Source organism: Sceloporus undulatus, chromosome 2 (genome assembly GCF_019175285.1).
Source record: "Sceloporus undulatus isolate JIND9_A2432 ecotype Alabama chromosome 2, SceUnd_v1.1, whole genome shotgun sequence".
NCBI classification, from domain to species: Eukaryota; Metazoa; Chordata; class Lepidosauria; order Squamata; family Phrynosomatidae; genus Sceloporus; species Sceloporus undulatus.
This window is the reverse complement of record NC_056523.1, coordinates 61,170,695-61,184,390: the sequence shown is the minus strand read 5'-3', so window position 1 is coordinate 61,184,390 and position 13,696 is coordinate 61,170,695. Positions and strand designations below refer to the sequence as shown.

The following is a 13,696-nucleotide window of genomic DNA, read 5'->3' as shown; positions in this document are numbered from 1 at the left end:
AGGGTTTTTAAAATCAGGCCTGTCCCATCGAATCCACTGGTGCTTAGTGCCAGGGAACTGGATGCAAGAATTTCAGCCTAAGGAATGTTATTTATGCATACAGTAAGAGAAAGTTATTTATTCTCCTATGCAGTCTGGCTAGTTCTTCTTAGCATACTAAACTAGAAAAACTGGAATATGTTAAGTGAATTTGCTCCTGGGGGAAAAGGTTTCTAAAAAAAATAAAAACTGGTAAAGCAAAGCAGATAAGTTCATCATAAATATTCATAAATACTAGCACTTTTCTTCACCCTTTATGCATGTTTATTATTAAAAGAAAAGGCAAATACTGTTGCATGCTTAATTTTGCACACACAGCACCAATCTGGGCCATGGGCACATCCACCAGCAAATTCTCCAGTGTAAACCCCACTGAAAAAAGGACACCTTCAGAAGAGCATTTAGGTGTGGACTGAACAGGAAGGTTCCCAGGTGGACTGTGCTCCATGTTGATTATGTCTAGGTGGGTTAATGATTTGAAATATTTTCAATGTGGCTTACAAAAAAATCTCTTAAGACAATAACTAAACAATATAAAAACATATCATTTAAACTATAACCCCAAACAGCAAAAACTTTAAAAATAGCAGAAACACAAAATAAGACATGAAGAATAACTGCAACAAATAACTGTATACTTTGCAGCCATAACATGATTTCAATCCCACAGAGCTCCAGATTGACTCAGCCTTCCATCCTTCCACAGGTTGGTAAAATGAGTACCCAGCTTGTTGGGGCAATTGGCTTATACATTGTAAACCGTTTAGATAGTGCTTAGTTCACTATGAAGCGGTATAGAAATGTAAATGTTATTGCTATCCTGTTTTAGCTGTCCTGTTATCGCGAACTTCAATGGGTTCAAATTACAGTACATGAGCAGAGCTTCCACTTAAACATTAGGAAGAACCTCTTTCCTATCAGAGCCATTCAACATTGGGATATACTGTCTTGGATGGTGATGGACTGTCATTCTTTGGAGGTCTTTAAACAGGGGCATCTTTCAAGAGTGCTTTAGTTGTGTATACCTATGATTTTATATTTTATTCTATGATTTTACGATTCTACTGGCACCAGTATTCTTTGAGTGGAATTCTACCTAGAACATTCATGCTGGGAAAAGTACTTGTGTCCATTTCTCTCTCCCACTGCCACCTGGAAGACTACCTCTCACACTCTGCCAGCGATCCCACAACTCTCCAGAGCAGACTGAAAGATTGGGGAGTGTGGGGAGCTGATCAAAATGGACACATTGTTACAGTACTACATCTGCCTGTATTCCACCAGTGGGATTCCTTTACTGCATTAGAGCCTGCTTCTGAAGATGGGAAGCACCCCTCTGTCTCTGGAAGGCAAAATCCACATTCAAATGGTCAGAAACAAATATTTTAAAAAATAATAATCTATGAGTCAAAGTGCTAAGCAAGGGAAGCTGAGGATAGCATTCCTAACTGAAAAGCTATCGTCGTGTATGCTCTTTTTCCAGCTACCTTTTGACTCAAACCAGACAGTTGATACAGAAACTGATTTGAAGTTTAGAGGAACCTATCTTCTAACACGTGGGCTTCCTTCCTTGAACATTAAAATGCCCTGGGGCAACTAAACATTTTAGGAAGGCTTCAGTGAAAACCAGTCTAGTCTAGAAGCATTCTCCTTAGCATGGCAGTTCTGTACATGCAAGATCTTTGGGAAGACGAATAAACATTCAATCTTGGAAGAACTCTTATCACATTTCTTTGTTGAACATGAATTTTAGCACAATTTAAGCTCTTAGCTATTACGCTATTGGCCAATGTTTTAGAACCAGAAAATATCTTTTCACTTTGCTTGCATAAAGACTGATGGAAGTGAATTTAAAAATAATAATAATTGCCCTTTCCGAGCAACTAAGGGCCTTTTTTGATGTGTCACGCAGGTTATGGAATAGCCTCCACTCAAAGATTTGAGAGAGCCAGCATGGTACAGCAGTCTGAGCATTGGAGACCCATCACACACTCTCAGCCCCAGAAAAACCCCTGATATGGTCACCTCAAGGTTGCCATAAGTAAGAAATGGCTTGAAGACATACATCATCAACAACAGCAATAACAATAGAGAACCAACTGGCACCAAGTCAAAACATGGCTTTTGTTAAAGCCTTTGGGGCTTTATTGATTTCATCCAAATTAAACATGTGCTATGCTCAGATTATTTTAAACTGATTTATAAATGATTTAATATATTTTAGTCTCTTAAATTATTGTTATTTATTTCTTAAATTGACATTATGGTGTACAGTACTACCCTGAGATCTTAGGATACAGGGTGGGATAGATTTTTATATATATACATAAAAATAAAGAACCCCCACAAGATGTTAACAGGAATGTGAGTTTTATATTACCGATATATTGTACCTGCAGTATATATACATACACACACACACACCTGGTTTCAGAGCGTCTACATACACAGAGACACAATGGCATTCTTTGCATAGGACAAATAAATAATTCATAGTACAGTCAGATCTGTCTTCGCTAAGTAATTTAATTGTAAGAATGACAGTCGCTGTCCTTGTGAGCCAATTAGAAAGCAACTCTAAGACACAGTCATTTTCATCTTAAGTTTTCAGCTCGCTATAAAACTAGCTGACATCACAAATGCAGATCAAAGCACCATGCAGAGCAGATAACCTCTTTTAAAGTAGATATTGTAGGCCTTTTTTTCCCTACAAACCACCAAGACAGCCAGTAATTAGGTTATGCACACAATCTTTGTCTTCAGTTCAGGAAACACCTCAAACACCAAATCCTAATTTATGGTGTTAGTGCTAAGACACATACATTCCCTTCACTGTTTTTATTCTCATGCATTTTTAACGATCTTGATTTTGCAGAAAGAAACAAAAACTCAAAGACAGACAAAAATGGTCTAGAATATCCACTGGCTGTAACAAACAGGATTTGTGTCTCAACGTTCCATGTTCATCTGACTAAGACGCTGACTATACTACACCATATCACCAGTTTTTGCTTTCTTCCCTAAACATGTGGAAAAACAATTCTTCAATCAGATTTATGCAAGAATTATGCAGTATCTTTCTAATATTGATCCTTGTGTAGTCCAGTGCCTATCTACTAGGCAGCCACCCAGAAATAATGATAATGCTTTCTGTATAGTGGGAGGCTCCTTAGATAAATGGTAGGGGTTTTAAAACTGAAAGGAAAAGAAAACCCACAATACATCTCACATTCTGCTTTGCTTTCAGGACCTGCAGAATAACAGGGGGTTCAAGCAGCACTGGTCTGCTTGAACCATCTGGAACTTGGCAGTATCCTGGAAGTGAGAATTAAGGTCAGTAGGTTCAACACTATGCAGTTAAAAATGCAGTTCCTATGTTGTACATTAGGTTTGCCTTGAGAAATCCTCAACCTCAGCCTTTCAACATGTGTCCCTGCTGGTTCGTTCAGGCTTCTCAGGGGCTTTTGAGACCATCAGCCATGGTATCCTTCTAGGATACCTGAAGACTTGAAGGCACTTTTTTGTGCTGGTTCTTGTGTTTCTTGGAAAGGTGAACTCAGAAGGTGGTGTCAGGAGTTGCCTGTTCAAAACCCTGACCATTGACCTTTCAGATCCCTCATCTCTAATTCTGTTTAACAGATCCACAAAATTACCAAGAAATGCCTGACATTTGGAGTAAGCTGTCACCAGCATAGTTTTTGGTGGTTTTTCGGGATATGTGGCTGTGTTCTAGAAGAGTTTATTCCTGACGTTTCACTGCATCTGTGGTTGGCATCATCAGAGAATGCAGGCATGGAAGATATACTGTGTGACCCTGGGCAGGGAGGAGTGACTTTGATGTTAATCTGTGTATTGTTCTGTTGTTAAATGACAAAGCCTCAGGGTTGGAGGATATGAAAGGAAGATTTGTGTCTGCTTAATTAATGATCCATCATCTGCTGGAAAAAAAACCTAATCCTGGGTGGGTTTCATTTGCATTTTGCTGGGTCTTCATTTTGGTGTTTTTCAGATGTTTTTTCCTTCCTTACTTCTCACTCCTATCAAGGCACCAGCTACCCTCTCTCTGTGATCCACCAAACAGTACCTCTTTTGTGTAGCACTTTCAGCAAGGGAACACACATCAGTTCCCTGCAAGTGTTACACTGGAAGCAATGGGATGGAAGTTACTCCTGTGCCATTCTTCCCATTGCTTAACTAGCATGCAAACCTGAACTTAGACATTCAGATGGAAGAAACGCTTTATCAATTTATCTCACTACTTAATCAAAGAAAAATTTTAATGTGCAACAATGACCAAGAACACAAACATAATAACTGGGCATGTCCTAGCAATGTTTATTTCCTCTTCAGAGGAAATAAATTACACCGTTTTTCATCACTGCCTGACAAACAGTTGAGATGCATTCTGTTTCACAAGCTTTTCCCACAACTGACAACTGAATGCTCTCACAACCTGTACTTTTGTTTAATGACTGAGCTGGTAACACACTAGTAACTAAGAATGAGACTGAAACATGTTCTAATTCATGCAGTAAAATTTCTTTACATTGCTAGAAGAGCCCATGATTGAGAAGGACCCTTCCAATTTACTTTATCTTAAGATGAACAACGAAACACAGACCAATTTTCAAATTGATAAAATATTCATTTCATCAGTCAAGAAACAGTCTAGAACAGGATGAGCAGTAGAAAACCAATACTATCCAGTACTATACTAATAGTACTAGGACTTGGAAAGCTGCCCCCAGACCAAACTCTGCCCATCACATGTCTGATTATATGAATGAGGTGATGGATTTCAAGCAGGCTGATACTAACCTGCAGCAACTCTGCCATGCAATGGAATGAATATGGATGACCTCACATTATAGCTTTGGTTTTAGCTATCCTTATTTCTCTTTAAAATATATTGGGTTGTCATGTAAGTATTACAGATTGCTGATAAATCTAAAGAACTGCTCTGTATTTTCTTAAAATTTTAAAAAGCTGAGCTGAGCTGCAGACCCGTTAGTGCATGCTAACCTGGGCTTTAATTAGCTTGTCTTGCGAGTCAAGAGTAATCCCTCACTGTACTAGATTGGGTCAACAGATGTTTCTGATTCCATATATACGCATTTGCTGCATATAGGATTTCACTGTTCACAGCAAGATAGTCTTACTGCATCATCTCATCATACCAATTGCCCTGTTAGATCCTGTTGAATACCACACTTTTTTATACTGTGGCTGCATTGGTACTGCAGAAATAATCCATGTTCATACCGCTTTAACTATCATGGCTCAATGCTGTCGAATTCTGGAATTTGTAGTTTTGTGAGATAGTTAGGCTTAGCACTCTGGTGCCCCACTGAACTACAAATTCCAGGATTCTACAGCATGGAGCCGTGGCAGTTAAAGGGGTATTAACCTGGATTTTTTCTGCAGTGAGGATGTATCCTGTGTCATCCTAGTCTAACACGAGATCTCCACAGGGCCTGAACAATGCCACCCAGGTTGGCCTTAGAAGAATTAGTGGAATGGCCTTTTACCTTCAGTATTTGCCATTGTAGAGTACATCTCTGTAGAATATTTGCTGAAGATCCAGTGAACTAACCTCGGACTAAACTTAGGAAAAGACTAGAAGTCTTATGAACAAGCTTAACAGTTGTGTTCCTGTGTATAAGCAGTATGTACATTAGTTCTTTTTTCCTGGCAGCTCATTATACATCTGTTAAAGATTTAGCAAAGCTTAATGAGACCCAGATTTCATAACAACATAAAGGTTTTAAAGAATTATAATTTTCCCAAACCCAGCCCATATTCAAGTCTCTCTATCAATGCTGTGTACAGCTTGAGCATAAAAATATTCTGCACAAACAAAAGCAGAATAAATTCTGCTTTTTATTTAGAGACTAGTAATAAGCAGAGAGCATTGGCCTAATTTTTTGCACAATATATTCTAGTGGTTGTAGTCATAGGAAGTGGCAACAAGATTCAAAGGGAGTATTGAATTCCCACCTTCTTATCTGATTACTGGAAACCCCATCTCCTTCCCCTGCAAGCCACAGAAAGATCTCTCATCTGTGCCACCAATGGGTGCAGATGTTCCATTAGAACATTGCATAGAAGAGGGAGCACAAAGTCATCAAACTGTTAGTGAAATATGTAACCACATTCCCTGCAAAACCTTTCCCAGAAAATGTACCCATCCTCTTCACAGATTAAAAACTTACTAGAAACCAACAAAGATTAGAACACTTACATTGGTTTAAAGAAAGCCTAGATGGCTTTAATTAATAGTGACCTTTTAAAAACTACCTTGATTAAATTGTGGGATATTAAGCACCTTGGTATAGAACAAGTCCCATTAACGAACTGTGTCATTATAAGAACTTGTACTATTCAATTAAAGTTGAGCTAGATTTTACTCTGATAAGGAAACATTTAAGCTGGGTATACACTATTGTTCCTATGGCTAGCAAATTTCCAATATGCCACAACAGAAACCCAGCCACTCTTATCTCCCTCAAACGCTCCCTATCAGCATTTTTTAAATCTGATACCTTCAAACCAGAACGAAGAAATAATGCTTTTGTTTCTTAATTGACTTGTTCAATATGATTTATAAAACAAAAGAAGACAGCTTGCCCTCCAAATCTTTAAATTTATACTTCTCTCCCATCATGCTGCTGAACACGACAAACAGCAGCCAGGCTCCATTCTTTGCCTAACTACAGTGCCCACAAAAGGCTAGGATGAAGAATGACATTTGTTTGCCCAGTAAAAAAAAATCCACTTTTTTTGTGTCCCAAAAAGCAGGTCATAAATCAAACCAAACCAAAATAATGCAAGACTATAGATATCCATTCTTCAACTATATCATAGATTGTGAGAATGGATAAAGTAATGGAAAACTGTGCTGGTAAGGAAAATGTTCATGGGCAAAATAGTGTCCATACGGGATATTTAATAAAAGCCGTATACAACATCAACAAAATAGTTTTTTGTGAGCTGTTTGGGCTATGTGGCAGTGTTCTGAAAGAGTTTATTCCTGAAGTTTTATCAGCATCTGTGGCTGGCATTTTCATTCTCTGAAGATGCCAGCCACAGATGCTAGCGAAATATCAGGAATAAACTCTTCCAGAACACAGCCACATAGCCTGGAAAGTTCCCAGAATGATGGATTATTTCTGCTGTGTGTTTTGGACCATAGTTACTGGTTTGAAAATGCAAGTTTGTTTCTCAGGTTACACAATAAACATCCACATTCCCAAAATATCAGTAACTGTGCATCTGAAGAAACAATGCAGCAGTCAGAAGAATACGAAGAAGAATTCAGACATAAGGAACTAATTTCACTGAGCCAGCTTGAAACTGGGGATTGGGGAGGAGAAATGGGACATTTTTTGCAGAAGCCTGTACCATTGTCCATTCAATCACTTATTTATATATCTCCTTCTCCTTCCCCAACTCAAGGCAGCTTACAGAATTAAAAAAAAATCAAGCAAAACCACCTACAGCAAAAACCATACAAAAAGGTTGAACTTAAAATATAATGATATCTATGGGTATGGTGGAGTAGTTTTAGGGTTGAACTACAACCCTGGAGACCAGGGTTGGACTCCCACTCAGGCATAGAAATCCACTGAGTGACCCTGGGTGATACACATGTTCTCAGCCTCAGGGGAAGCCAATGGCAAACCTCCTATGAACAAATCTTGCCAAGAAAGCCCGATGATAGGTCACCAGAAGTCGGAAACGACTTAAAGGCACACAACAACAATAGAACTAAAATCATAAACCAATCTTTTTTCCCCTCCTATGAAAGAAAACAGAAACCCACTGGGTGACCATCACCTTAGGCAAGTCACATGTTTTCAGCCTCAGGGGAAGACAAAAATAATCCTCCTCTGAACAAGAAAACCCCAGAAAGCCTTAGGGTCGCCTCAAGTCAGAAAGGACTTGAAGGTACACATTATACAACACAAGAAAGAAAATATATCCAAGGGTAGCTGTGTTGACCGTGCAGCAAAGTACAATAACATCCAAACCCCATAAAACAGTGATATCTTTATGGGGACAACTAAAAAGCACAAAGTTTCAACACTGAATTACAGTCAGTCCTCCGTATCTACTGATTATTTATCAACAGATTCAAGCATCCTCAGCTTGAAAATATTTTTTAAATATACAAATTCCAATAAGCTAACCTTGATTTTCCTGTTTTATATAAGGGATATTATTTTACTATGTATTTAATGGGACTTGAACATCCACAGATTTTGATATCCATGGGGGGAGGGGATACCAAGAGCCCACTGTATATTCCCATAAAAGTATCATGGCTTTGTGGATCTTGGCTGCTTTTATCCTATGAAAGAGAAAATCAGCCTAGAGTATTCCCATCCACTGGTAGGCGAGGCCTGCCACTGCAAGGGGAAAAGAAAGAGGATGACAGTCTCTGGTGGGCAGACTGTCACACGAGCTTCAGAGTATTATCTGCGAGGCGTCCTGCCCGTTCTGCCGCAGTGTGCAAGAAGAGACGGCAGATGTCATGGGAAGGACACGGTGCATTAAGGGAATCACCAAGCTGCTCCTTTCAGGGGACTGGACAGCCCTACGCCAGCAGGGAGGGAGGGAAGGAGAGACAGACAGGCCCGGAGTCAGCTAGATTAAGCCAAAGGGGGATGAGGATGATGTGGCATGCAGTTGCTTTCTTGTGTGAGCTTGCAAACACCCATGCGCACTACCCACACTAAACCAGGCAGAAAGCAAGCATGCCTAGTATGGCCTGAAACCATGGCTGGTGAAGGGCTGGAAATGGAGAAGAGTGGGAGTTTGACCCTGACCTCTGGCAAATCCAAAAAATGGGAAATAGTGTGTCGACCTTCCCCTTGCAAACCACATACACACACAAGCATCAGGTGAAATAAATCAGCCAAGGACAGAACCTGGGGCAGACATATTCCCAATGGCTAACCCCTGGCCCATGCTCCTGTCTGTCTGCATTTTGTATCTCCACAGAACCGTGTGTCAACCCCCTTCATAACCACATACACATAGACACAAGCACCAGGTGACATAAATCAGCCAAGTGCAGAGCCCAGGTGGCCAGATTCTCTGACATGCGCTCTAACCACTGATTCACACTTCTCTCCTCCTGCCTCCTGCATTTTGTATCTCTGCAAAACTGTGTGGTGACCCCCTTCCCAAGCAAACACACAAATGCACAAGTACCAGATGACTCAAACCAGCCAAGCAGTGAGCCAAGGTGCTCTCTGACCACTGGGCCTTGCTCCTCTCTCCCTGCATTTTTTATTCCTGGCAGCAGAGCCATCACAGAGTGTAAGATGGCACCGTTATTTCTCCACAAAGGAAATGCATTTTGATACACAAAAGAAGTACAGTGGGCCCTTGGTATCCCTCCCCTGTCATGGATACCAAAATCTATGGATGCTCAAGTCCCATTAAATACAATGGCATGGTAAAATGGTGTCCCTTATATAAAATGGCAAAATCAATGCTGGCTTTTAGGAATTTATATATTTTAAAAATATTTTCAAGCTGTGGATGGTTGAATCTGTGGAAACAGACTCTGCGGATACAGAGGGTTGACTGTAATTCAATGCTGAAAGAGGACTAACCATGTGCCTGATAAAACAGAGTGATATTGATAATGCGGAGTGGCAGTAAAAATGTACAAAGCAGCACCGACAGTTAGACCCAAAAAACAGAGGTTAGGAACTGTTTTCATTGTGGAGGTGGTCATAATGTTCCTCTCTGCATTGGCATTCAAAAACATGTCTGGAACATCAGGATGCCAAGGGATCTTGCAGCACACAGACATGCCTCTCCCCGGATACATGAGGTGGAGTCTCTACGTGTTTCATTTGTTGGGTGAATGTTAAGATGTAGCTTTGTGTTTAAAATGATATTTGAATGGATAGAAAGCCCATCTTTGTTTCCCTGCAGGAAAGCCTGGCCTTGCAAAAACCCCTTTTCTGGGACATGTCCTCCATTCCAGCCTTCTGTAATTCCAAAACGTCCTCCATTTGGAGCAGGCCTACGAAGCATGGATTTACATTTCTATGAGCGCGTTTAGCTTTTCTTTGGCCATGTCCTACGTTTTTCTGGAATGCCCTACATTTTGCAGCCCCTTGCCCTCCTTTGCACCCCGCTCCTCCCCCCTCCATCTTAAATGCCACCAAGGGAGGGATGGGCCCAGAAACTGCCCCCTCCAGCAGCCCCAATCCGGCAGAAAGGCCCTCCCGCCTCCTCCCCATTCCTCCTCTTCCCCACTCCTCTTCTCCTCCCTCTCCCTCCTCCTCTTCCTTCTGCTATTTTTCCTCCCTCTCCTCCTCCTCCTCCTCCTCCACCATCTCCCTCTCCCCTTCTTCTTCTTCTTCCTCTTCCTCTCTTCCGTCCCCTGTTCTTCCTTCCTTTCCCCCTCTTTCTCATTCCTCCTCCTTCCTATTTTCCTCCCTCTCCATCCTCCTCCTCTCCCTTCCTGCCTCCTCTTCTTCCTCCTCCTCCTCCTCTTCTCCTTCCTCCTTCCTTCTTTTGTTCCCCTCCTCTTTCTCTCCCTCCTCCTCCTGCTATTCTCCCTCTCCTTCCCTCTCCCCGCCCGGGAGCCTACCGACCTCCTTGAGCTGCTCCATCTCTGCGCGGACGGCCTCGTAGTCCTGCTCGAGCTCGTCGTAGTGCTGCTTGAGGGCCTGCTTCTCCTCCAGGACGGCCAGCCCGTACTCGGCGGCCTGGATCTTCTGCCGGGTGGTCTCGCCCAGCTCCGCCAGCAGACGACGCAGCTCCGCCCGCAGCCACGAGGGCTCCGAGGACTCCATCACCAGCCGCGAGTACTCCTCCTCCTCCAGCAGCAGCGCCGGCGACGGAGAAGGAGGCGAGGAGGAGGCAGCGGCGGCGGCGGGCAGAGCCAGCGGCGGCGGCGGGGGAGAAGAAGAAGATGACGACGACGACATCCTCCTCCTCCTCAGACGATGATGATGATCAGGGCAGGCAGCAGAAGGGAGCCAGGGGGCCAATATGGATATAGGAGGGTTACTAATTAGTTAATTGATGTTAATTAAAAGAAATGCATCCCCCCTTAAAGCCACGCCGCTCCATGGCTCCTGGGTCGCCCCTCAGACCATGATGCAAGCAGCAGCAGCAGCGCCTGCCGCCTCCTCCGCCTCCTCTTCCCCTTCTTCTTATTACTGCTGCTGCAAACCGCAGTGAAAGCATTCAAAAGGGAACGGCCAGCCGACCCGCGCCCGAGGCATTGTAGGACTTGTAGTCCGAAGCTCCGTAGAGGACAGGCTTGTCCCCGCCCTTTTGGAACTACCAGCCCCACAATGCACAGCGGGGGAGGAGGAGGAGGCCCTGCCCTCTTTGTAAGGAATGCTTGGTTGGGAGAGAAAGGGGAATTGCGGAGGGGGCGGGAGGGCTGAGGAAAAGCGGCGCTCCTTGGAACAGTGGCCCCTGCAGGCCGAGAGTGGAAGTGCAGCAGCGGGACCCAAACCTCCCTTTTCCAGGACCACTTCTGTCCGGGGAGATTCCCAAATGTCCTCCATTTTGACCATGACTGGGAAGCCTTATATTGACACATGATTTTATATTTACATTTAGCTACAATTTTTTTCTGGATTGTCCTACATTTTTTGCAGTGCCCTTCTCCTCCTTTGTGGTAAGCACAGGGTGTCCTCTTTTTCCAGGACATGTCCTCTATTTCTCTCCAGGAGGGGTTCCAAAATGTCCTCCATTGTGAGCACAACTAGCAAGCATGAATTTATATTTAGTGTTTTTAGCTTTTATTTGGCCATGCCCTACGGTTTCTTTTTCCTTGAATGCTCTACATTTTGCAGGGCTTTGTCCTCCTTTGTGGTGAGGACAGGGTGTCCTCTTTTTCCAGGACATGTCCTCCATTTCAGCCTTCTGTTCCAGGAGACATTCTCAAATGCCCTCCATTTTCAGCACAGCCAAGAAGCATGAATTTATATTTATATTAGTGTTTTAGCTGCTTCTTTTTTGGCATGGCCCACATTCTTTTTTAATGTCCTACATTTTGCAGTGCCTTCTCCTCCTTTGTTGTGAGGACGGGGTGGTTAGAGACCCTCATTTTCCAGGACCTGTCCTACATTTGAGCTTTCTGTCCAGGAAGGATTCCCAAACGTCCTCCGTTTTCTTCATAACTAAGACGCATGGATTTCTACTTATATTTACATAACTGTTGTTTTTTGTTTTGTTTTTGCTTTTATTTGGTAATGCCCTACATTTTTCTTCAGTGTCCTACATTCTGCAGTACCTTGTCCACCTTTGCAGTTATGGCATCTTGTAACCCTGGGAACGTTGCAAACCCTCTCTATTGACCTCCTATTCTGCACCATATACCTTAGTTTGTTGTGGCACCAGAGCTCTTTGACAGAATTTCCCACGAAACTACAAATCCCAGGATTCCATAGCAATGAGCCATGGCAGTTAAAGCGGTGTTTAAACTGCATTAATTCTGCAATGCACGTCAGACACTGCTGGCTCTAGAGAGTAATGGAGAGGAGTGTTGAGAGACAAAGTGGCTCATCCCAAGGATGGGGGTACCATCCAAAGTGCTCTCCACCCCATTCAGGGACAACTCGATATTCTGCACCCAAAGAGGGTTGCAGCATTTTGATACCACTTTAACTGCCATTACCACATCTTATCGAAAGCAGGAATTTGTAGTGTGGTGTGGCACTAGATCTCACTGGCTGGAAATTCTAAACATTGTTTGTCTTCAAGCAATTTCATTATGGTGACCCTATCATGGGTTTTCTTGGCAAAATTTGTTCAGAGGAGGCTTGCTTTGCCTCCCGTTGAAGTTGAGAGAATGTCACTTGTCACCCAGTGGGTTTCCATGGCTGAGCAGGGATTTGAACCCTGGTCTGCAGAGTCATAAGAGTCATAAGACGTGGCCGAAACGTCATCCAAACGTTGCGGAAGCATCAGGGTCTGATCATCCGTGGCTTCCCGCTATGGCATCTTCATGGAATTGTTTGCGGGGAAGCCATTTTCTGAATAACGGGATATCTCATTATTCAGAAAACGGTTCCTCCTGGCTCCCCCGCGAATGATTCCATGACGATTCCATAGCAGGAAGCCTCAATTACACTTTCGAAGCCCCACGGATGATCACATCCTTGGTGCTTCCGCAACGTTTGGATGACGTGTCTACCACGTTTGCCGTGCGTATGGTAAGATCCCTAGAACAACACATTGGGTCACAAGGTGAATGAGTAAATCCCAGGATTCCATAGGATGCAGCCTTGGAAGTTAAACCAGAATCATCACTGGCATCACTAAGGTTGGTGTCACCCCTGACCTCCTCCCATTCCACACCATACAGAATCCTTAGTAAAAAAATTTGTGCTAATGTTACTCATAAATTTTTAATTCCCGTATATCACTGAATTAAAATTATACCTTTAAACTGCAGTATCATATGCACAGCCTAAATGTATTTACATGTACATAGTAGTTTCATATGGTTAAAGTGACAATTTGGTGAGATGTGATTTTTAACAAAAAATAATAATAAAAGAATTGAAAATATGGCAAAATACAGCAAGAAAATATAGACTATGAGGATAATATTCTCCACAAAGAGAAAAAAATTAAATTTGTGTTATAATGAAAAATATTAATGAGAGGT

General features: G+C 42.5%; 1 protein-coding gene across 4 annotated transcripts in view; it reads right to left on the bottom strand.

Annotated features, from left to right (window-relative positions):
* Window positions 1-11,216, bottom strand: part of BICD2 (BICD cargo adaptor 2) — a 123,305-nt gene extending 112,089 nt beyond the window's left edge. For all 4 annotated transcript variants that reach the window (XM_042451011.1, XM_042451014.1, XM_042451012.1 and 1 more), the window contains exon 1: window positions 10,659-11,216. In XM_042451011.1, coding sequence (XP_042306945.1) covers window positions 10,659-10,994 — 336 coding nt within the window. In that variant the 5' untranslated portion in view covers window positions 10,995-11,216. The remainder of the gene's footprint in view (window positions 1-10,658) is intronic.
* Between the last annotated feature and the right edge of the window lie 2,480 nt (window positions 11,217-13,696).